Raw genomic sequence first — 23,203 nt, forward strand, 5'->3', positions numbered from 1 at the left:
CCTTCTGGGTTCACTCCCCGGCCCTTGCTGAGCTGGCATGCTCCCCTCGACTTCGACACACAGACGTTAAGTCCTTGCTGTGCATAATGCCCTGGGGCCAGGGGCCGCGAGGGACACAGACATCTACTGCCCCCTCCGCCCACCCTGACTGCTCCGCCTTGCCCGTGGTGGTACCCTTTGGAAATGGACTTGAGCATTTTCAAGAGCAGGTCCCAGTGCCTTCTTCTGATTGTCATAGTGCCTGAGCCTGGAGAGCAGGCAGGAAGGACCCCCCGGGGAAATAACTCAGGTCCGCATTTGGGGAAGCAGCGGGAGAGGCTCTCAGCCAGCCTCCTTGCCTCTCGCTAAGTGAGCACCAGCAGTGGGGAGGAGGGAGGCCGCCCCGCTGTTGTGAGCGGGAAGTCGCTGCACCCCCCCAGAGCAGCCAACCACGCTGAACTCGCCTCTCCCCGCCCCCCTCGTTTTCCATTAACCACGTTTCTTCTAATCCAATCGTCTTCCTTCCCTGCGAGGCCTGGGAGGCCCAGGGCAGCTGCTGCCTCCACTCACAAAGCTGATTATTGAGAAGGCTCCGGAGCCCAGGGAAGCCGCCTTCCCCTGCAGCTGTGGGTCACTGGGCAGCGACCCCTCCATGCTGGGGAACAAAGTAGCCAGCAGGCCCCTGATGAACTGACTGACACACTGAGCAGCAACTGAAGAAATGAGGGGGAGACCAGCCAGGCCAGGGCTGAGGGCAGAGTTACATTAGAACCTCTTTCTTTTCTTTCCCGTTAGGGATTAGTGCGGGGCTGGGCAGGGAGGAAGGGGGTAGGTATGCCTCGCCCTCACAAAGAATTATGAGCAAACAATGTCATGGACAAGAGCTGGTCCCTTTTAAGGCCAGGAAACAGTGCTTTTGGGAACTGATGTGTAGGGTGGGATTTAGGATTTGCAGGCCTCTTCCCTGCTGAAGGCGTGGACTCCAGCAAGGCAGCAACGTGGGATTCCCCACCAGTGGTCTTGGGTGAAGGACCCGGGTCTGGGGTCATTGGAATAGTACTAGTTAAATGCCGTGTCTGTGCCAGAAGTCTGACGTCTTGGCACTTGGGTCCTAGCGCCACTCGAAAACTGAGTCGGGACTGTCCTAAAGGGCAGCTGGCCAAAGTCACCCAGCACAACAGTCAGGGAGACTCTTCTAGATGGAAGGAGACTGAAGAGACATGACAGACAAAGGCAGTGCTTGGTGCTTGATTGGATGCCGGCTCAGGGTCGGGGCGGGCAGCTATAAGGAACATTTGGAGATAACTGGGACGATCTTCAAGTGAGTAGTTTATTGGATAAGTTTATTCCATCAGTGCTCAATTTCTTGAGTGTGATGCTGGCCTTGCGGTTATGTAGAAAAATGTCCTTGTTCTTAGGAAGATGTGTGCCGAAACATTTAGGGATGACACGTCATGATTCAAATAGTTACATGCACACACACAAGCGTGGGTGTGGATGTAGAGAGAAAGAATGCAAAGATGGCAAAATGCTAACAATTGGTGAATCTAGGTGAAGGGTATATGAGTGTTCATGGCATTATTCTTCCAACTTTTCTGTAGGCTTGGAATTTTTCAAAAGTGTTGGGAAAAAGAAACCCAGTGGGGCATTCCTCAGGAAGGGCTTGGTTTTTTGGGCACGCTGGTGGTGCTGGTCCTGTGGGGCCGCACAGCGTCCATCTGTCTGTCCTGGACATGCAGCTGGGCCCTGCTTCACCTTTCTGAAGTTATCCTGCTGTTTGGTCCATCTTGTGTCCCCTGCCCTCACCAGCCTTGTCACCACAGGTGTGCCCCCGAGAGGCCAAAGACCTTTCAAAGAGCAGGTGAATCCCCTCCGTCATCATCGGTCCTGGCCTTCATGATGTCAGCGTGGCCCCACTTTCTGTTCTCTTACCAAAAGCAGGGAAGCCAGCTAGTGGAGGGCCAAATCCATATCTGGCAGTCGCTCACATCCCTCGGAATCTTGTCTGAGTCAGCTCGGGCTGCTATAACAAAATACCACAGACTGGGGGACTTACACAGTAGACATTTATTTCTCACAGTTCTGGAAGCTGGCAAGTTCAAGCAGATTCAGCATATGAATTCTGGGGGACATAAACATAACAGGTCTAGGGATTCACTGGGGAAAAACTGGAGATAATCCAAATGTCCATTAATTAGGACATGGGATTAATTAGCAAATTTGGTAGGAAGAAGAAAGGAAAAAAGCAGAACACAAAACAGTAATAGTGTGTTCACACTGTTCACAGTCATTACAGCGATGAGCACCAGCTGAATGGGAGCCTGTGCAGAGGCCTGGAACCGAGTTCGCTGTTCATAGTGGAAGAGGGTATTTTGGTAAAGTCATTTAAGCCCATCATTTAATTTTTTTCATATGAGAAAGAAGTCTAGGAGCTTTCCTAATGGTTAAACCTTGTTCTTTCTTTCAGAGATAGTCTTGTTTGCACACAGAAAATTTAGCTGCCAGAATTTTTAGTGAGAAGTAGTAAATTTTTTTAACGAGCATATCTTTTTTCTTTTTTTTTTTTTGGTTTTAAAGAGCATGTCTTAAGAAAAAAGCTGGCTGGCTTTGGAGAATTAGAAAGCAAACACTGAGCATGTTCACTTTTAGACAGTTTCTTTTTGTAGCCCTGCTCTTTCCCAGACAGTTGGCCCAAACCACGGTGGGGTGGGGGGGAGACCAACTTAGACCATCGCTGGATGTTCTTCCAGAGAAATGCCAAATCCCTGGCAGCCAGGGCATTTCTGGAACAACCTGAATCTGAGCACACTCGGTTTGCCACTGGTAAGGAAAAATGAATGGAACAGGCCTCCTAATGGGGTTCAGACACCTCCTCCTATAAGGGGTGCTGATGCACGGATAGAGCTGGGGGCTGGCATTCCGGGTGCTCGCTGCTTGGTCAGAACTGAAAGGAAGCCTGAGATGCCCAGCAGGCCTGAGATGCCCAGCGGTCATTCCTTCCCTCCTGTAGGGAGGCCGGAGCATCAGTCACTTTCTTCCAGCCAGAGAATAGCAAATGAGATTAAATGGCCCAAAGGAATCCCAGTGGAGGAATTCATGGAACTTCTTTATCTAATGTTTTGCCTCTGAATAGCCATAGGACTTGGGGAAATCAATTAACCTTTGGGCCTCAGTTTCCCCATCTGCAAAATGAAGGGATTGAGGTAAAACGACAGCTGATGTCTCTTAGAGCTCTCACAATCCGGGACTATGTACTCTCCAGCCATCAGCTCCTGTGTCGTGGCCCGTGTAAGGGTGTGTGCATGTGTGTGTGTGTTTGGGTGTTTAATATTTTCAAGTAGAAACTCCTTGCACACATTGCGAACCCTCTGGACAGCCTGACCCTTGGTTGAGACAACCCTCGGCGTGTTCTCAGCCAGGGCCTAGTTCTGTGACCTTGGTATTCATCAGTTTTCCCCCACCCATTCCACTTTTCTTACCTGCTGAGGACTCAGAGTCTGAGACCAATCTCAAGACAAGAAAATTCTTCCAGGGGCCGGCCCTGTGGCCGAGTGGTTAAGTTCGGGCTCCGCTTCGGCGGCCCAGGGTTTGGCCGGTTCAGATCCTGGGCGCGGACATGGCACCGCTCATCAGGCCACTCTGAGGTGGCGTCCCACATGCCACAACTAGAAGGACCCACAACTAAAAAATATACAACTATGTACAGGGGGGCTTTGGGGAGAAAAAGGAAAAATTAAATCTTTAAAAAAAAAAGAAAATTCCTCCAGCCCGGTAGTGTCCTGTGAAGATCAGTAAATGCTACTGATGGTCGGCCATTCTTGTCTCTGTTCCTCATGGAGTCTAAAACTGGTTTCTCTTCCTATGGTTGAGGCTTCCTCAAGAGATTTAAAAAGTGGCCACTGAATGTTCTATGATGATCCTTACAGTTGGTCACCGTCACAATTCTGTGGCCTGGCTTTCCCCAACACGATGATTTCGTTTCCTGTGTTCCTCTTAGATCTGATTTTCTCAGTCCCTTAGTATTCTTCCCTGTCCTGACCTTCTCTATTTATCCCAAAATGTAGAGACTAGGATTCACCTGGTTCTCACTGATAGGGTCGGGTGGAGTGCAGACTGCTGCCCCAGGGTGTTTTTTCATGAAGCTTTGATGTCCTCTGAATCCTCTTTGTGGGAACAGTGCCAAGAACCTGATAGGATTGAATCTGGCATGCTTGATCATGTGAGAGAGAGCTTGTGAATGTGCCCTCCACTGGGGTAAGAGGCCAGAGTCCACCATGGTCCTTTTAGTCTGGACCTTTGAACACGCGGCCCTGCAGGCTGGCTCTGCCCTGCCCTGGGGTGCTGTGTAGCTTGTAAGGTGCATACCAGATCTTAGGCTCTCCTCCTCCTCACCCCCTGCTTCTTGGGTCAGCGGCTCACCCAGTGTTCTTTGTTTGCTCTTTGCCCCCTCTCGAAAGGCTCATGCCCATACCAACCAGCAGAGGCCTTATTTCTGGACCTGGACCGCCACTGCTACCTCCCAGAATGCACTGGCCACCGTCATCCTCCTGATCAGTAGTTGATGATGCCCAACTTCACACACCCAGCCCTCTCCCTGAGCTCCATCCCCTACGGCCAGCTGCTTCCTCCACATTTCCCCTTGGTTGTCCAATGGACACCTCAGACCAACACGTCTGATTAGAGTTCTTGATTTCTGCCTACCATGGCGTGCCCTCTGTCCCCCTCCCACCCCAGCGTTCTCCATCTTCTCTTCAGAGCTCCACCACTACCCCCTCAGCTGCTCAGGCCAAAAGCCCACGTCAAACTTGTTTTCTGATTTTCCCTCTCTTGCCTGCAGTCGCCCCATCAGCGAGTCCTGTCCCCTCTGTCTCCAGAACACCTCTGAAATTCAGCACTTCTCTCTGTCATTCTGGCTACTACTCCCGTCCATGGCACATCCGGGCTGTTCATAACCTCTTAGCTGCTTTCCCTGCTTCCAGGGCCCCACCCATGCCACACCCAGCAACCAGCGTGATCTTTATAGCTGAGAAACCACATCTCATGCTCTCCTGCCCTCCAGTGGCTTCCATCACACGCAGAATAAATTCCAAACTCTTACCACGGCGCCTAAGGCCCGGCAGGACCCTGCCAGCTCTGCCTCCTCTCCTAGCTGCCCCTGCCCCACTCCGCTGCAGCCGTGGAAGCCGTTCCGGTGCTGCAGCCAGGTCTGCACCACGTCTGGACCCTGGTGTTTGCTGACCCTCTGCCTGGCACACCCTTCCCTTCCGAGATCTTCGCACGCTCGCTCCTCCCCACCTTTCAAGTCGCTGTGTCTGTGACCACATTAGCAGATGTAAATCCCCACACGCCACACATCATCCTTTCCGGCTTTCTTCATGGTGCTCAATATGGTCTGAGGTCATCTCTTATTTTAGTGTGCATTGTCTGCCGCAGTGGAATGTGGACTCTTGGGAACGGGGTCCTTGCCTGCCACGTTCACGGCCCCGTTGCCAGCTCCTACAACAGACCTGGAACACAGTGGCACCAGTAAGTACTTGCTGAATGAATAAGCTGCCATAACAACAAAAAGAAAGGGAAGGAAAGACTGTCGGCTCCCAACTGCCCTGGGCAGCAGGCAGGAGTCTTACTTCTCTTCTGCCCCGGCCTCTAGCCCGGTGCCTTGCATGTTGCCTGTGTGCTCTAGAGCTGTGTATTATACCCCAGAGGGGCAGCCTGCTCTGTAAGGTAGTGAGCTCCCCAAGGGTGAAGTGTTCAAAAAGAGACTGGATAGGGACCGGCCTGGTGGTGCAGTGGTTAAGTTCACACGTTCCGCTTCGGCAGCCTGGGGTTCGTCAGTTTGGATCCCGGGTGCGGACATGGCACCGCTTGGCAAGCCATGCTGTGGCAGGCATCCCACATATAAAGTAGAGGAAGATGGGCACAGATGTTAGCTCAGGGCCAGTCTTCCTCAGCAAAAAGAGGAGGATTGGCAGCAGATGTTAGCTCAGGGCTAATCTTCCTCAAAAAAAAAAAAAAAAAAAAGAGAGACTGGATGACCAGCAAGTCACCAGAGGTTTTATCAACTAGACTTTTGTACTGGGTCAAAGCCACAGTAGATCAGTGGTTTTTGAACATTTTTTTTTTTTTTAAAGATTGGTACCTGCGCTAACATCTGTTGCGAATCTTCTTTTTTTTCTTCTTCTTCTTCTCCCCAAAGCCCCCTGGTACATAGTTGTATATTCTAGTTGTGAGTGCCTCTGGTTGTGCTATATGGGATGCCGCCTCAACACGACCTGATGAGCAGTGCCATGTCCGGGTCCAGGATCTGAACCAGTGAAACCCTGGGCCACTGAAGTGGAGTGCGCGAACTTAACCACTCGGCCATGGGGCCGGCCCCTCTAACATTTTTTAAAGCAGCGGATACCTTTTTTCTCTTTGATCTTAAGTGGAAGCCCAGTGCATAAACTGAAAGCAGAACTGCCCTGGGTAGGGGACTTGGCCCCTCTATTCCTCTCCCTCCTCCTTGCAGCAGTCCCTAGGTCCCCACGGAGCTCCAGGGCCCTGCCGACCGAGGTTAGGATAAAATCTGAGCTCAAGACTCTTCTAGCCAGGTCTTGTGACCCTGGAGGACCCCACCCAGACAGGGGAGGCAACAGGGCCCAGAGGTGAACAGGGATGGCAGATCGTGTGCCCGAGGCCGTGGTCCCAAGGATGACCCTGAGTTCCAGCTCACCTGCCTCGGCCAGGACACAGGCAGTGGGTGAGAGAGGAGAGCCCGTCCCAATAAGTCGTTGGAGACTGACCTCTCTCAAGCAGGAGGCAGGAGAACTTCGAAAGCTGGGTATTGTTTGAATTGAACATGGCAACTGTCTTTATGCAGCTTTGAGGAGGAAAAGCATCATAAAGTCCACACTTTCAGGTGTTCTCAGAGCTAGTGAATTGGAGGGGAGTGGGGTCAAGGACACGGTGCCGAATGAGGGCACTGAGTGACTATGGCGGGAGCCTAGAGGGTGAATCCCAGAGACCTCTCAGAGGCAGGGGAGAGTTGAGAAGTCAGGATGGAAAGGAAGCGTCCGGCTTGAATCAGCATTCCCGGCCGTAAGGAAGTGTCAAAGATGCTGTGCGGCAGAGAAAAGCTGGTGAGTTGAGAGGGGGCCAGTTTGGGACAAGAAGATGTAAGTTCCTTGTCACGGGGGACATGCCTCATCCAGCTGCTAATATTGATTTAGAGAGTTGGCCAGAGTGTCCTCTGCCTGGAGCTGTCATCTGAGGCGCGCGGTGGCTGAGTTGTTTTGATGGTGCATATAGAAAGACCTGGCCATGACCTCTGCTGGCCGGCACTCCCCACCCAGCTCCCGGAGCTGGCGCCAGCCCTGCTTTCTCTGCTTGCCCCGGAGCTGACATTCCCCTCTGAATGCTAGAGATGAACTGTCTGATCGCCTAATGGAATCCTTCTGGCAGGAGGGAGAGCGTCGAGCATCATCAGGCCCACGGTAGCCCCGGTGCCTTGCCCGTTCCTGGTGCCCCTCTCGGAAACCTTCTCCAGAGATGGTGTGGTTGATTGGGCCTGACCCAGCCTTCGGGAAGTGCATGGGGAATCGTGCAGGCCCCTCGAGAGCTTCCTGTTATCTCTGTCTTGCTCGCAGGGAGAGGGAGGGACAGGCATTTCCAAGGGAGTTAGGCCTCCCTCTCTGCCTGCCTTGTGGAGTTCCGGTCCTCTGAAAGCAGTCTGATTAACCATGGGGTTGGTATGGTCACAGCAGGAGCCAGTTCAGGTGGCTGGTCACAGGGTCCCAACAGATCCCGTTTGCAGGACTCAAGGGCAGAACCATCTCCTCGGGCAGACAGACAGACCGACAGGTTGATGGACAGATACCTGTCTCTCTCCCTCTCTCTCCGTGTCTCTGTCTCTTTCTCTCCCTCTCTCTGGCTCCCTCGTCCTGTCTCTCTGTCCGTGTCATGCCTCGTCCCCCCGCCATCTCTCTGCTCTGCTTCAGCACTATGTATCAGGCCTGGATCAGCCAGGGCAGCCATAAATGGAGTGTGCTGCCTGAGGGTGTGTGTCCAGCTCTTGGGGGTTCCAAGAGGCCTCCCTCTGAGTCCCTCTGCACCCTACAGCCACCTGCCTGTCCCCTGCCACCACCCCTTGGCCTCTGGGGGACCCAGGTCTTGGGCTCCTGGCACTGGCGATGCTGTAGGAGGCGTGTCCCCTGTGCTTTGCCCTCCCCCACCCCCCTCCATTGGAGAAAAAAGCTGAATTAGAAAAGTATCCCAAAACACGTGAAGTTAAAGCTGGTCTCTACCCAGTAATAGAATGCCGAGACTCCAGTCAGTGAGGAGACTGGCACTGGGTCTCAGCCCAGGCGTGCTTTGGGGACCAGCCAGGATGATGCAAGCTGTCTGTCTCAGAGGCTGTCACCAACTCACAATTTTCATTAAATTGATTTGCTTTCATTAGAGCGTGGCGTATTCGTGTGCTAGGGCTGCTGTGACAAAGTACCACAGACTGGCCGCCTAGACAACAGACGTTGCTTTTCTCCAGAACCATGGGGGCGGGGGCGGGCAGGTGTGTTCTCTCCTGAGACCTCGCTTCTTGGCTTGCAGATGGCTGTCTTCTTGCTGTGTCCTCACATGGTTTTTCCTCTGCGTGCCTGCATTCCTGCGTCTCTGTGTGTCCAAATTTCTAAGGACACCAGTCAGATTGGTTTAGAGGCCAACGAGTGACCTCATTTTAACTTACTTTCTTCTTTAAGGACCCTCTCTCCAAATACAGTCACGGTCTGAAGCACTGGGGCTTAGGACCTCAACAAATGAATCTGGGGAGTGTCACAATCCAACCCATAACATAGCGGTACCATGCGACACTCTTACGACCAAGGGCATCGACAAGAAATCAACAGAGATGGTCTTTTGTGATGTTTGCAGTCAGCGCTCTGAGCAGCTGCTGGGTTCATGCTGCCTCCAGGCATGGTCCCAGCCGAGCCGTGTGGCACAGCTGCCCCAGCCAGCCATGGGAGAACAAGCCCAAAGGGGCAATTCGGTCCTCGAGACCCCCAAGGGATTGCCTTTGGCCAACTGCAGCCACCCTTCGCTGATTCACTCAACAAACACTGAGCTGAGAGCCTGATTCAGGCTCTCACCTCAGCTTTGAACCTTCTCCTCAGAGCTCTTCCTGCCTCCCCTCTTGCCCCTTGCCAGTGCAGTGCATTCCCATGGACTGCTCCGACATGCAGCTCTCGTCATCCTGTTTCTCCCCATTTAAAGGCTTCCAGTGGCTCCTCATCGCCTCGTCCCATATTAGATCTCTGTGGTGCAGGCCCCGCGTTCCTGGCGACTCCGCTCCGTGCAATCACACCAAGCTGCAATGAGTCACGGCAGAAGCCGTGGTGTTCCGTGCCTGGCAAATTCATCTCAGACCCAGCTCAGGATTCTTGTCCCTTCTAAGGCCTTCCCTGAACCCCTCAGGCTCAGCTGAGCTCCCCTCCACAGGGCCCCCCCACCGTGTTGCTTAGATGCGCAATGTGTTGCTGAAAACAGACTTGCAGGACTGCCTGTGCCAAGGCAGGGCTGCAGACGGAGTGTGCCGCAGGAAGGTACAAAGGTGCAACCCTCAGTGACGGCTCTTCCGGACAAAGCCTTTGACGGAACAGTTCTGGCATTTTATCTGTGGTTTCACGCTATTCCTTCCCTTCACTGTCGCACACACAGTTCACCCTCTTGAAGCAAAGAGCGTTAGACTGAGGCTAAAGAGCCACCACTTCCAGAAGCATTTCCCTCTTTGTCTCAATCACACTGTTTCTGAAACCTGCCCCTCTTATTACCTGTACCAGCACTTTTCGTTTTTCTGTTGTGTACACATTTTTTATAAAATAAGGGCAAAATGCAATAAACAGTGATGTTTTACTTTTTTCTTTTTTAATAAGAGAATTCTTTCCCTTACTATGATGTTATCTAAAAGCCCACTAAATAACCCAGATAAACACGAGGCCCTGGGGCGCCTTGCTGGGGTGCAGTTTGAAAACCATGCCATCGCTCCCCCACCCCTACCCTGCAACTTCTGTGCGGCTGGAATTTGATGCAGGCAACGCCCTCCCCAGAGAACTTGAGACATTCTTGGCTTGGGTGTGAGTGGACAGTGACAGGTTAGGACCCTCTGGCTGTTGGTGACAGAAGCTCGGCTCAGGTGAGCTTGCACAGAACCAGGAGTCTAGTCGCTCATGTATAGGGGTGAAATGGACTTGGGGGCAGCCAGGGCCAGGGGCCTCTACCCCAGGCGACCCTAGGCAGCTGGGAGCTCCCAGGCTCACAGCTCTGAGTATGGAGGGGGTGAGGTCTGACTCCCCGACCTGCAGTTCCCACTAGGACCACAGGCCTCAAGGGACGTCTTCTAAAAAGAGGGGCTTTCTGCGCAGAGAGGAAACAGTGAGCGGCCAATGCAGCAGTGTTTTTTAGACTTCATTAAGTCTCGCCATGAAAAATTAATTTTAAATTGCATCCCTGTATGTAGAGTCGCAGAACCGCACCAGAAGTTTTATGAAACAACATCTACCTCTGCCACACACACAACACTATCTTTAATTTAATTCTGGGATGCAGGGGTGCCCACAAAGTCTTCGTGCAGTTTTAAATTTTAATAACTTAGGAAGGGTAAATGCTACAAACCTCCAAAACACATCAGTTGAATATTTACTTATTTAAATGTCTTTTGCACTCAGTTTCCTGACATTTGAAAGCTGTTTTTCATTTTAATTCTTTGCAACGTACCAGAATCTAGACGGATGGGTAGATGGAGGAATCCTCTCCTCGGGCACCTTGGAGACCTGGTCAAGACCCTTGAGGTCACATGAGCATAGAGTCCTCGTGAGATCGTAAGGCTGGAACGACCAAGGCAAGCCCTTCAGTCACTGACCATCAGCCCACGGGTGCTTTTTCCGAGTCCGAAAATCAAGTAAAGCCATGTTTAGCACTAAAAGTGGTGTTACATGAATTTGAGCAAGAAACATCAATATATTTAAAATGTAAATAACAAAGCTTTCAAATGTTGTTTTTGGGTAGCATTTATGCTTTTGAAGTTATTAAAGCTTAAAGTTATTCAAACTTCACTAAGACTTTGGTTGCACATTTCTTTAAATACTAGCAGCAACCTCTAGATTGCTTTCACCACCTACCAAGTGGGTCACTACGAGTTTACAAAGCACCGCACTTCCAAAGTCAAGTGCAAAATCCACACGTAGACCAGCCTCTCCCCAGGAGGGCGTTGGCAGGTCGACCAATGCCAGGTCCCTTTGGGATGACAGCGTCTGCCTCGCCTCTTGCCAGTCTCACCCTGGGTGGCAATTATGTGTGTATATTTCTTTCCTGCTGGACCAGGAGTTCCTTAAGGACAGGGACTGTGCTTGTTTCTCTTGTTTTTCTTTTATCTTTGTGTCCCTCGCACATAACAGGAGAATCCACCTCCTCTCTAGTCTCAGCCTTGGGCTTATTTCTGGGGTCCAGCCCTGAGTAGGGTAATGGCTATTTATCTCTTTTTCTTTTTTCTCTTTCCTTTTTAAATAAAGAAAAAAAAAATAGCCCAATCTCACAGTTCAGAGACCCCGCTGGGTAGCATTTTTAAAATATATTGAGTGATTCATGCATATTATTAGAAAATCCAAATTATAGTGAAATGTGTAAGATGGAAAGGACGGGCTGCCCGCCTGCTTCTCCCCCCGAAGGCGGACACTGTAACAGCGCCTTCGGTGTCCTTCCAGAAAACCATTTCCCTGCCTTTATGAGCATATATGTGCACTTCCGTTTTGACATCTACGCCCAAAAGATCGCACTCCTCACGCTGTGCTGCCTCCTGCTTTTTCCCCTTGGCAATTTATCTGGATGCACTTTTCACATCAGTGCGTACAACTGCCTCCTTTTTAATGCACAGAGCTGCATGGTAGACATGGCCTGTAATATGTTTAACCCGCTAATATTTTGGTGAACATATTAGCCTAATATATTTAACTATAATATATTTAACTCTACACGCAAACAGTTAGTTGTTTCCAGCTTTGTCTTTTCTGCTGCACACAGAGTCATTGTATAAAAACCCAGATAGATGGTTTCCAGCCCTAGAAATGGGTTTGCTGGGTCAAACAGGTGTCTCCTTTCCCTGCCCCTGAAGAGGCCTGCCTCCTCCCGCAGCCACAAAGACGCTTTGCTGTGTGACATTCATGGGGCATCTGGACCCCCAGGCTGCAGGTTCTGACCAGCGCTCAAGGCAGCGTCGCTCACATTGACATGATGCTGAAGCTTAGGGGGAGAAGAGCCAGCTCCTGTCTCCCGCCCTGCTCCTCCTGCTGCATTTTGTGTGGTCCAGAGAGAGAGAAAGTCACAGCAACAAACACAAGGCCATGCGGGGTTTGCCACCTTTGACCAGCTGGTGGGATTGTGCAAGCTTTGCCTCCCAGCTTCACTGGCTCTGTTGTTATGGAGCCTGCCTGATGCTCGTGACTCCTGCTGAGGCTGCAAACTCTGCTAGACGGGAACCAGAGTCCTAAAGGCCTGAGTTTGGATTCGTTTGCCGTGCTGCCTTCTCCACTGTGGGGCAGCTCATTCACGTTTGTGTTCCCCTGTCTTGAGCCTGCGGTGATTCCCATATTTGCCCACTGCGCTTCTAAGTCCAGCTCCTTGGGCTGCACGTCCCCTCACGCGCCCTTCAGTCCCTTGTAGCCTGAGCAACGGGCACATCCTTCTCATCCCCCAACATTCCTCCAGGTTGAAGTCACTCCTTCCTTCTACCAAGGCCATCCCGGGACATTCCTCCAGCCATCTGTTTATTGTGTCTGTGCGTGGGAGAGAGCCGGGCTGAAGGAGGTAGAGCTCCAATTTGGGAAAATGGACAGTGAAATGGTTAGGGCTAGAAACGACGTTAGAGGAAGCAGACACGGAGCCTGCAACCACGAATGCAGCTTCTCGGTGATGCCCAGCCCAGCCTGGGCCCCAGAGAGCCTGCCAGCTTCTCTCTTGTGCCTCTTGTTCCACTCACTACACTATAGTGAGAGGTGGAGTCCCCTGTCCACTTATCAAAATGGCATCCAAAGGCTTTGACCAGCACCCACCTGAAAAGGGTAAACTGACTGAGGGGCACAGGTCAAAACCTCAGCTCCTCGGCCCAGACTCCCCCAATCATCTTGGCCAACTGGCATTTGCGCTGACATCACAGGTTTCTAGTGACCTGCCAGCTGACTGTGGCCCCCACGTGGGTCCTCCCAGCCACGCTCAAAGGACAGACCAGTGCTGTGCATGGTCAGGCTGGCCATTGCCTGCCCCCCACCTCCCTGACATTCTGCCCAATACTGCCCATGCCCCTGAGACGGTCACTCACTTCCAGTCCCCATGGTGCTGCAGCACAGCTGTCCTATGAGTGGGCCCACGGGTCAGGTTGCTGTTACTGTGGGGTCAAACCCCGGAATGACAGTATCAAGGAGTAAACCATGGCAAGCTCCGGGTGCCTGGGCACTGACCCCTCTCCTCGTCTTGCAGGAGGAGGAGCAGGAGCAGGACGGCGAGGAGGGCCCACCCCAAGCAGGACCTGAAGAAGAAGACGGTGAGTGGGACCCAGCCTCTACCCGCACCTCACTGCCCCTCACTCTGGCCGTGGAGGCAGGGCTACACCCTGGTTCCCTGGGATACCAGACGAGAGGAGTGGGTGCAGGGTGAGAGGAGAGGGGAGAGGCCCCGAGGACACCCAGGCCAGAGCCTGGCACCCCTCCGACCTCTCACCCTTCTGCATCCATCTCCCTATCCACCTCCTTTGCTCCTTCAGTCTTCACTTTCGAGTCTCTCCAAATACAAATGCGAGTGTCTCCAAATACAGGTGACCCATCTCGTGAATGAGCGAGTGCCCTGACCTTCTGTTTCCTGCCTCTTAGCTCCCCTCTCATCACCGCTTCATGCGTTTCACATTTCTCTCCAAATATCTCTGACCTATTTTATGGAGAGTAAAGCCGCTCACAAGGCCGCTGCCCGTGCTTTCCGCAGAATAAAGGCCCCAGGAGAGGAAATGCCTGATTGCTGAGCAGCTCCAGCTAGCTAGCCAGACCTCCCTGACCGTCAGATTCCAGGCGGCCAGGGGAAGAAGAAGGGAGTGCCCAGGAGCACTGAGAAAAGGAACAGAGTCGAACTTGACCGAGTGGAAGGCCACGGTGTGTTTGCCCTGGGCACCCGGGGGCAGCGCCCCTGGACAGACAGGGACACAACCAAACACAGCATGGGGGGCTTCTGTTAGATCTATCCTGTTTTATTTGTTTAAAAAAACCCTGAAGCAAAAATAGCAAAATGTCAACATTTGTTATATCTGTATGGCATTATTACTTGCTGCGCTTTTGTGTATGTTTGAAATATTTCATAATTTTTTAAAAAGCGAGACTGTTGCTGTCACTTTAAGTCAACTGTTGGCAGGAGCAGTGGAAAGAGGGCCGCAGGAATGCAGTACCCACAGGCGGAGGCTGCCGGCAGGGCAGTGGGGGCGGCTGGGGCCCACAGCCTCTCCCTGAGGCCGGCAGGTTTCCATCAATACAGCCTCAGAGGAAGGGGGAAGGGCAGGCAGCTGCAGGGGGGTGGCGGGTGGGGGAGTGGACACCAGCCCCTTGCCAGGCGCTCTCTCTCCCAGCTGTTGGTTTTCCCAGATCATCTGCAGGAGCCGTGGCCCTGGCGTTTGTCTCTGCCACGTTAATGGATCCTGTTAGTGACTTGGGGACACAGAAGGCAAAAGCTGAGGCTGCTGGAGGCCCCTGAGCCAGGACAAGGGGAGGCTCAGCGGACCACTCTTCTGAGCCCCCCGCCCCACCATGTGCCTTGTCACTGGGTCCTCCCTCCTTATCTAACTGCTGCCTCTGGACACCCCCCCACCGCCATCCCGCAGCAGCCTCCTGCCAGCCCTGACAAGGCGGCAGGAGGAGAGGTTTATGGCCCCAGCTGTCAGAAGGAAACAGGAGCGGCCCCCAGCCCCTCTACAGAGAGCAGCTCAGTCCCCGAGGCTAATTGATTCGTGTGGCTCAGACGCCTTCCCTAAGGATTCTGGATTCACATTAGACTGCAAGAGGAAGTCCCCCTCCCTGGGGGCTGTCACATCAAACCCTCTGGTCTAGCAAAATTGGGAGCGGCTGTGTGTCACTTGGTACACAAATGTGATTAAGTGAGAGGCTTTTCAAGTCGTTTGTTCTCCCTGGTTCAGAAAACATAAAACTAATCAGACCTGCCCCATAAATCGAAACCTTGAGTAGTACCCAGCTGGCAGCATTTTTTATGTTTTATTTTCCCAAAACATAGCAGCACAATGACCTTGATGTTGAGGGTAATAATGGGTTTTCTTTGTCTCTTGCCCCTTTTTGAGGTCCCGACTTGAGCACTGGTTTCCAGCTTGTTCTGAGACTGCTCTGTGTGATTCTGCCCCTACGGCAGCCTTTTCAGGGTTTTCCTGGTGACCAAAGACCCAGGTCCCTCAAACAGCAGCCGCGGATACTCAGCACAGTTCCCAGATCCCAGCAGTGCAAGCCCTGTGCTGCTGGAAGCTCCTGATTCTGCGGCCCGGAGGGAATGGTGATGTCTGGCCCTTTGCTCATCAGCAGGAGCCGAGCTCAGCCTGGAGGGAGGAGTTGGCCAACGGGAGCGAGGGTCTCCAGTCAGGAGGGAGGCATGGAGGCACCCTGTCTCTGCGCCAAGCCCCATCTCACTGGGAGGAAGAACAAGGCCTCCCATGGCCCCTCATCCCCCATGCCCTCCTGTCCCCTTGCTGTCTGCCACCCAGTGTCACTGGCCTCCTTGCTTTGTCGGATGTCTCCCCAGACACTGCAGGACTTGCCCCACCATCTAACGGTGACTCAGCATCATCTTCTGTAAAGCGCCCCCAGTCGTTAAACTTCCAAGCAGCCTCCTCCCCAGCTCCCTCTCCCCCGTGCTGTCCTTTCCTGCACAGCTCATGACCAACTGCACACTCTGTACTTTAATTACTTGGTGTATGTTTTATTCATTGCCGAGTCCCCAGCACCTAGCATAGTGCTCACTAAATATTTGTTGAATGAACGAAGAGCGAATTAATTCTTGTACAAATGTGGTAACTGCTTCCTAAGGCGGGGCTTCAGTCCCAGGGCACTTGGCTGGAGTGAGGGAGCGCAGGAAGATGTCCGCACTGGAGCCGGCCAGCTTCCTGCTCCTGAGCAAGGTTCTGGTGAGAGACACACACAATGCCCACAACATAATGTTTGGGTTCTGAATTTGCATCCAGAACCTTCTCCTGTTGGCCCAGAGACCTGAATCCTAATCCGAGAGGCCATGGCCTTTTCCTCCCCTTGAGCCCACATCTGCCTGTCTGATCACTCGGGTGGCTGCCAGCTAGAGGAAGTCAGGTGGCCTGGCAGCAGGATGTGCAAGTGTGAGATTCCTGACATTGGAGTGACAGAGAGGTAAACCTTCTAGGACAGAACTGAAAAAGAACATCCGTGTGGGAGGGTGATTTGCTGGTCTCTGCATTTCCCCCACTCAATTCTTTATACATTAATGGAAATTAGAGAAGACAAGCCATTCAGCCTCTGTCCCTGGGGCTGGCTGAGGCCGTCCACCCTCACCTGCTGGGCTGAAGGACCACTTAAGGGCATCGCTCCCCGGTGGGACTCTCTCCATCTGGACACTCGGGCCAGGGGCATGTTCTGGAGCACTTCCCTCTTCTGCCCTTGCAGCCTGCGTCTTGTGTGTACTGCCTCCCTCTGGCCTGTGTGCCCAACGCCTGCCTTCACTCCGTGTCACATGTCCCTACTTTCCTCTGTCCAAACCCCCTGCTGTGCCCTCGTCAGGCCTCAAGAACTGCCCTTTGTTTATTCAAAGGCAGCTATGCCCCCCCATGCCTGGCCTACGTGACACCCCTGGACTGCAGGACATGCATCCCCAAGCCCGGGAGACCGGACGACCTCGGCAGGAGGGTCCCTGTGCCGCCCTCTAGACCTGGGACCCGCGGAGAGGCAGGGGACCCAGGGCCTGGGCACAGCCCACTTCTGGGAGAGAAGCTCCCCACGCCTGCCTGTGTAATTAGCCCAGCAGTAATGACGGGGCTTCAGGAAGAGGGGAGAAAAGCCTCGCAGACAGTGGTTTGGCGAGAGCCTCTGCTGGAGTGGGGTGGACAGAAAGCTCTGTGGACCGCTCAGCCTGGTCTTGGGAGGGAACCCTTGTTTGGTGGATGGAGCCATATTGTAAAGGTGGAGGGCATTGGTTTCTCTCCAGCTGTCTCATTTCTGTCTGTGTGTCCCCGTTTCGAGTTCCTAAGTTGCTGTGGGGTTTCCTGGAAAGGGGTGGGAGAAGGACCTGTCAGGTGCAGGTGGGGATGAGAAGGCAGTGTCATGAGAGTGCAGTCGCCTCCGAGGCTGGGGCAGTACCTGGGCTGGCGCTGGGTGTGTGTGGGGCCCTCTGCCCCCTTTGAAAGGGGGGTCCTCTCTGGCTGGGATGGTTCTTTGAAACTAACAAAGGGAAGGGGGCTCTGAGTTTTGGGGAGAGGCCCAACACCCACACCTCTCACTGGGTCTCCTCTCTGCAGGAGGAGAGGCCTTCTCCTTTAAGTACAGCCCTGGGAAGCTGCGGGGAAACCAGTACAAGAAGATGATGACCAAGGAGGAGCTGGAGGAGGAACAGAGGTAGGCGCCTCCCCTTCCTCTTGGGACTGCTCAGCTTTTGGCTGTGAGGCTCCAGGGAGCCCTGACCTTCCTACCCCCTCATTCAGGAGCCAGGAGAGGGGCCAGGCCTCCCACAAGCTCCGCCCCCTGACCCACTCTTCCATTTTCCTTTTAGGGGTTCTTGGCAGTATTCAGCCAGGCTCTATTTCCCCCTGGAGACAGTCCCCTTGGGCACTGGGAGGAGCTGGGGATGGGCGAGGGCAGCCAGCCGGGGCCCATCCCTTGCATTTCCCACCCTCCCCCTGCCAAAAAGGACAAAGCGAGATGCCAGGGAAGAGCTGGAGCAGATGTGGCTGTTCACTTGCGCGTAGAGTTCACGACAAAACCAATCTGTCACTTGAGGACAGAGCAGGATTCTTCATGCTCACCCACTGGCAGCCCCCGCCCAGCGCCCGCTGCCACTTGTATCTGCGCTGCTCCGTGGAGCTGAGGCCATTGCAGCTGCTCATTATTTAGAACTGGGCTGTTCTCCCCACCCAGCCGGACACCTGCTGCACGCCCATGGGCTTCCCTGCCTTCCTGTCCACTCCATCCCGCCAGGGTGGCTAGGGAACACTCTGCAGGCAGCCAGACAGCTAGGGACAGGCCATGGAGAGGAGTGGTGGTCTGACCCTGAGCCCAGCCAGCTCCTGCACTCAAGCCTCCTGTCGCCTGGAGTCCTTTGGTTCAAGTGAAAGCCTAAAAAGGAGTCTGAATGGGAGCCATGCGGTTTCCGGTTTCTGAGCCCTGGCATCCCCCAGGGGCTGTGGCGATCACCCTCACTTGCTAGCATAAGCTAAGCTGGCGTTCTAGGGTCAGAAAGGGAACTCAGCCACCCTTTTGTTACCGCTTACCACCCACCAGTATCCCTCAAAAGTCAGAAGCCGCTCGGCCCAGGAGAATCCCTGTGTGCCCTCCTGGAGCTGTCACAAGTTCTCCCAAGCCTGGCCCAGAAGGCCCTTCACCTGGGGGCAGAGGGGTGGCAGGTCCCCACGCCTCGGTGCTAACGTCGCTGCCTCTGGGCATGACCCGGTTTGCTGCCTTTATATTTCAGGATTGAGCTGACCTCTGACCTCACTTCCCTGTAGCAAGTTCCTTAGGTCCTGAGCCTCAAATATTCTTGCAAATCCTTTTGGTAAGGAGACTGACTTCTTAGACCAGTGATGCTTCCCTCATCCTGTCTGTTAATGTGCCCCCAACGCGACTGACGTGGTCTAAACCTCTGCTCCTCCACCACCTTCATAACCAATTAACACGTTTCTGGGCACCCGAGCCGACTCCTCCTCCAGCACAGATCACTGGGCCAACAGGCCTCCTTCCCAGGGCTGCGAGGTCCTGGAGGCCGAGTTAACCCAAGTCCCTGCTGGGCCTGAAGGGCCAGCTGGTGGGGCGCTAGCGCCCCCTTGTGAGGCTGGCGGAGAACTGTCTTCCCCGGGACCGCGGGGGCTGAGGAAACGCACACTGTGTCACCCCTGCAGCTTTAGTCCTGTCCTACAAAGGTGACGCAGCTTGTAGAACAGTGCACGGCAGAAACCCTGTGCCCCCAGTTTGTGGGATAGGCGGGTTTTTAGTCCAGTGTGATAGGAACATGGCTGCGCTCCTTCCTTTCCCTGTGGTCTGTGGCTGCTTTCACACTGCAGTGGTCACGTGAGTAGTTGCAACCAAGACTCATGGACCGCAAAGCTTAAAAGAGTCATCATCTGGCCCTTTACAGAAAAAGTTTACAGCCCCTAATTTAAGGTTAGAGAGGGCTTGACACACCTGTGGTCCCGCAAAGTTCCCTGTGGACAGAGGCTGTGGCCAGGACCCTGGCTTAGTCTGCGTGCTCAGGTAGGTGTGCACTGCAGGTTTGAGCGACCATCAGAAGAAAGACCAGTCAGTGGGCTAGATGCCAGGCCTTGGGCCGGGGGTCAGGCTGCTACTGCCGCTGGGTTCAGAGCTGGGACCTCGAGAATGTGGGCGGAAAGTCCCTTTTCCGTTGTGTTCAGACAGCAGACTCTGCATTGCCCAAGAGGGTCTTTCCATACGAGATCTTTGGGGGTGTCTAGACCACTGATCCACACTTTGCTATTCCATGGGGTCAAGACTGGGCCAGAGTGCTGCTCCTGGGGTGAAGGAGGGGTTCTCACCGCCTCGTCTGCAGGCTGTGGTTATCACTGGGGTGCCCCGAGTTGAGGAAGGACTGGTGGGCTTCAAGGCCTTTGAACGCGGTCCTCACAGGGTGGGGCTGGAGTTCACGTTCATTTTCATTACTGCCCCTGCCCAGCATGCTCCCCATGGCATCTGACGTGTCTGCCTGTGCCATCTGCTTGCTCCCTCCTGCCCCTGCATGTGGTGAGCCCACGTGGCGCTGCATGGGGCCTCTTGATGCCCACCCCTCCTGTGGCTGCCTCTGTTCCTCACATGGCGATGCTTGGGGTTGCAGAGGCTGGGAAGTTTGGCTTTGTCTTTTCATCTACAGCACGATAGTTCCCATGGGGACCAGCAGAGCTGACAGGTGTAAGACAGTTCTGGTCCCAGCTGAGTCCAGGAAACTGCCCTGGAATCATCAGAATGAAAAATAACATGTATATTACTGTCAAACCACTAAAAGCACAGGCCGGTGAAAAGTATGCTCTCTTCTTTGCCTGTCCGATTCTTCCCAACCAACTCTGGCTGTTTCTAATTCCTTTCCTGGCACTCAGGGTACTAGCCAAGTTTCCAGCTAGTTAACAAATAAAAGCTACAAGTCCCTGACTTTAAATATATTAACTCAGCCGATGCAGCAGGATCGAGAGCCTAAATATTTAGCATTCGCATGATCCAGCAGTCCCCAGAAGCCTCAGTTTACAAGTTACCAGGGCATGGCATGTAGGAAGCAGGACTGAAAGCAAGAGACCCCAAATTTGTTCCTCCATGTGTTTAATCAGGCACTCCCATCCTTGGAACTGCTCACAGATCGGACTCCTTCCACACTGGGGGCAGAAAATGCTGAGGTTTGTAAATCCAGAGGCAGCTGCTGCTTCAGAAAGACCCGGCTTTGTCCTTGTCTGCCCACTTCCCCCTGGGCCTCCCCTGGGGCCTGGCTCACGGGCATCCTTGGCATTGCCTCTACCTGGCGGGGGCAGTCCTCGGGTTCCCACTGCAGCTCCCCTGGGAGATGCCACATCATCAGAGTGTCGCTGAGACGGTGTGCTTGCAGGCTCGTGACTGCTCACCCCAGCGAGATGCTGTCCCCCTCACCCCAGAGCAGGTGAAGCTAGAGAGCTCGGCTGCCTTCTACGTCAGCAGAGAAAAGGAGAAGCGCCACTGTCCACTCCTCTCCTTGTCCACCATCCGTTATTCCCACCTTCTGCTCTAGGGGAAGAGTGGAACCCAGGTTGTAGATCAGGCTGGCTCTGATAGATGAGGCCCCGGGACCCCAGCACCCACTCCATTCTGACGGTCTCTGGGGCTGTGCTGACCTTTCTGGAAGTGGACATGAGTCTAGTGGAAGGGGTTTTATATGGCATAATGGGCGAGTGTGAGGAGGTGGACGAGCCCTGGCTGTGGGGTATTCTCCTGATTTCTGCCGCCTGATGTGTCCGTGAACGAGCCACTAGAATTTCCAGAAATCCGCGCTGACTCTGACTTCCAGAAGAGGGCGCCAGAGGGACAAAATCAAATCCCGTGGCTCCCTCCGCGCGGCTGTGTGCTTCTGTGTGTCCTTTAGGAAAGGTGGGCGTGGCGTTGGCCTCATCTGAGGGAGCACGCATCCTTGGGTGCCGGAAGGGACAAAACCCAGCCAGCGGAAATAGGAAATAATCTAGGGTGACGGGGCCACAGAGCAGCCACACTGTCAAAGACCAGAAGCGTCCAGTATCTGACCAGCCTAACTACCTAAGTGTAGCATCTAACCTGCCCAACTACCTAACGTGGGACCTGACCTGCCATCTATATGCCTCGCGGGCAGGGAAGGGGCGGCCATAGAGGGCCCGTCTGGGTCCTGGCAGGCTGGTGGAATGGACTATCCTGCTGCAGGTGATGAGACACACGCTGCCCCTTGTGTGTCTCAGAAAGCGGCATCCAGCCGGCTTCTGCAATCCCGAACATTCTCCTTCCTCAGCCCCGTATCCCCCTTTCCTCTCCCGTGGTCCTAGTAAGACGGAACGAGTGAAATAAATTCTCTTTTCTCCCCATTTCTCTTTACAGAACTGAAGACTAATGAAGTTGTCCTTAGCCTCCTCCCAAGGCTTTTCCTTTGGGCATCTTAAAAGCTTGAGAGATAAAACGGAAACCCCCAGAGAGGAGCCATGCGGGCTCCGGGGCGCGTCTTGCCTCCATAAGTCCACTGGGACATAGACCCTCAGTAGGGCTTTGCCCTTGGCTGGGACGACCCAGGAATGGCCTTGGCGCCCCCAGTGTAAGGTGTTCCCCGTTGTGTGGATTGCTTTGTTAAGCTGAAGGGTTGTAAGAGTTTGATCTCACATCCTGGACTTCGATTTTTCTTATCACTCAACCTTGCTCCCCACACACCCTTCACACCTGAGGTATGGCCATTGTCAGCAACTTCCTCATTTAAAATCAGTATAGTTTCATTCCAGCCCTCCTGCTTTTTCGTTCACTGAAGCCAAACCGTGAAAGACTGTGAGGTGCGATGGGCAAATGAGATGGAGCTGCGTGTGCTCACTAGCTGGGTCAGGCCGGGTCGACGGCCCTCCTTTCCCTTGGGGCTCACTCCCCCCTCTCTCTGGCTGGCTCGGGTGTCGGGGGAGAGACGCCATATTGATGACGGGCGCAAAGGACCAGTGCCAGCTATCGATTCCCATTGTCCTTGTCTCTCACTTAGGGGAGACTCGAATCCGGCCCTCTTGTTGCTAAGAGGCCTTTTCACCCATGTTCTTACCAGCTCAGCCGAATCTCCACCTTCGCTTTGGCAGAAGCAATAATAATAGTGTTCGCTTAAAATAGATTTCTTGACGACGCCTTCTCCTAGAAGGATTCATAGATGAGTTAGAACCTCACCAGATAATCAAATCAGTCCCAGATTTGTTTCTTGGAATTTTATATTTGACAATATTTATACTATACCAAACTAATCTGCAGTTTTTAGATGTGTTGATGAAAACATTTTTTTTTAAGCAATAAGTTTATAGAAATTTTTTTCCATTTAATGGAAGGCTGAGAAATGTCCAAGGTCAACCCCTAGGGCAGTTCGTTTCCAGTGACCTTCTCCTCTGGGCCTAATACCCTAGGTTCAGGGACTTAGGGCAGAGCAGGCAGTGAAGGAACAGGCACACGGAGCTCCGTGACAAATAGATGCATTCTGTGAGCCAGGTGTCCCCACACAGCAATAGTAATGTCCTCCACGCTGGGATCTCATTGATACAATAGGAGGTGACTCCCTCCAGGCTAGTTATCTAAGTTCATCTGGAAACTCTCTGAACGTGGCTCGTAGGCTCCGAGCCTCCCGTGCTCCTGGGCTGGGATCTGTGTGTCAGCCTTTTTGTTCAGTCCAATAAACTTTGAGTAGCTGATCTTGATTACTGTGTGTTTTTTCAGTTTTGCTTTGTTTTAAAAGAATAACCTCCCTTGGACCCATTTTTGTGAGC

The 23,203-nt window shown here is 53.3% G+C and overlaps 1 protein-coding gene across 4 annotated transcripts in view; it reads left to right on the plus strand.

The window, feature by feature from the left end:
• MXRA7 (matrix remodeling associated 7) overlaps positions 1 to 23,203 on the plus strand; it is a 28,731-nt gene that overhangs the window by 2,394 nt on the left and 3,134 nt on the right. Inside the window, exons 2-5 of one of the 4 annotated variants that reach the window (XM_070559918.1) lie at positions 13,477 to 13,540; positions 17,519 to 17,615; positions 18,688 to 18,768; positions 21,804 to 23,134. In XM_070559918.1, the coding sequence (XP_070416019.1) occupies positions 13,477 to 13,540; positions 17,519 to 17,615; positions 18,688 to 18,721 (195 nt within the window). In that variant the 3' untranslated portion in view covers positions 18,722 to 18,768; positions 21,804 to 23,134. Of the gene's footprint in view, positions 1 to 13,476; positions 13,541 to 17,518; positions 17,616 to 18,687; positions 18,769 to 20,542; positions 20,609 to 21,803; positions 23,135 to 23,203 lie in introns of those variants that run through there. The other 3 variants (XM_070559917.1, XM_070559919.1, XM_070559916.1) reach the window with 3 other exon arrangements.

Source organism: Equus przewalskii, chromosome 10 (genome assembly GCF_037783145.1).
Source record: "Equus przewalskii isolate Varuska chromosome 10, EquPr2, whole genome shotgun sequence".
Lineage (NCBI taxonomy): Eukaryota > Metazoa > Chordata > Mammalia > Perissodactyla > Equidae > Equus > Equus przewalskii.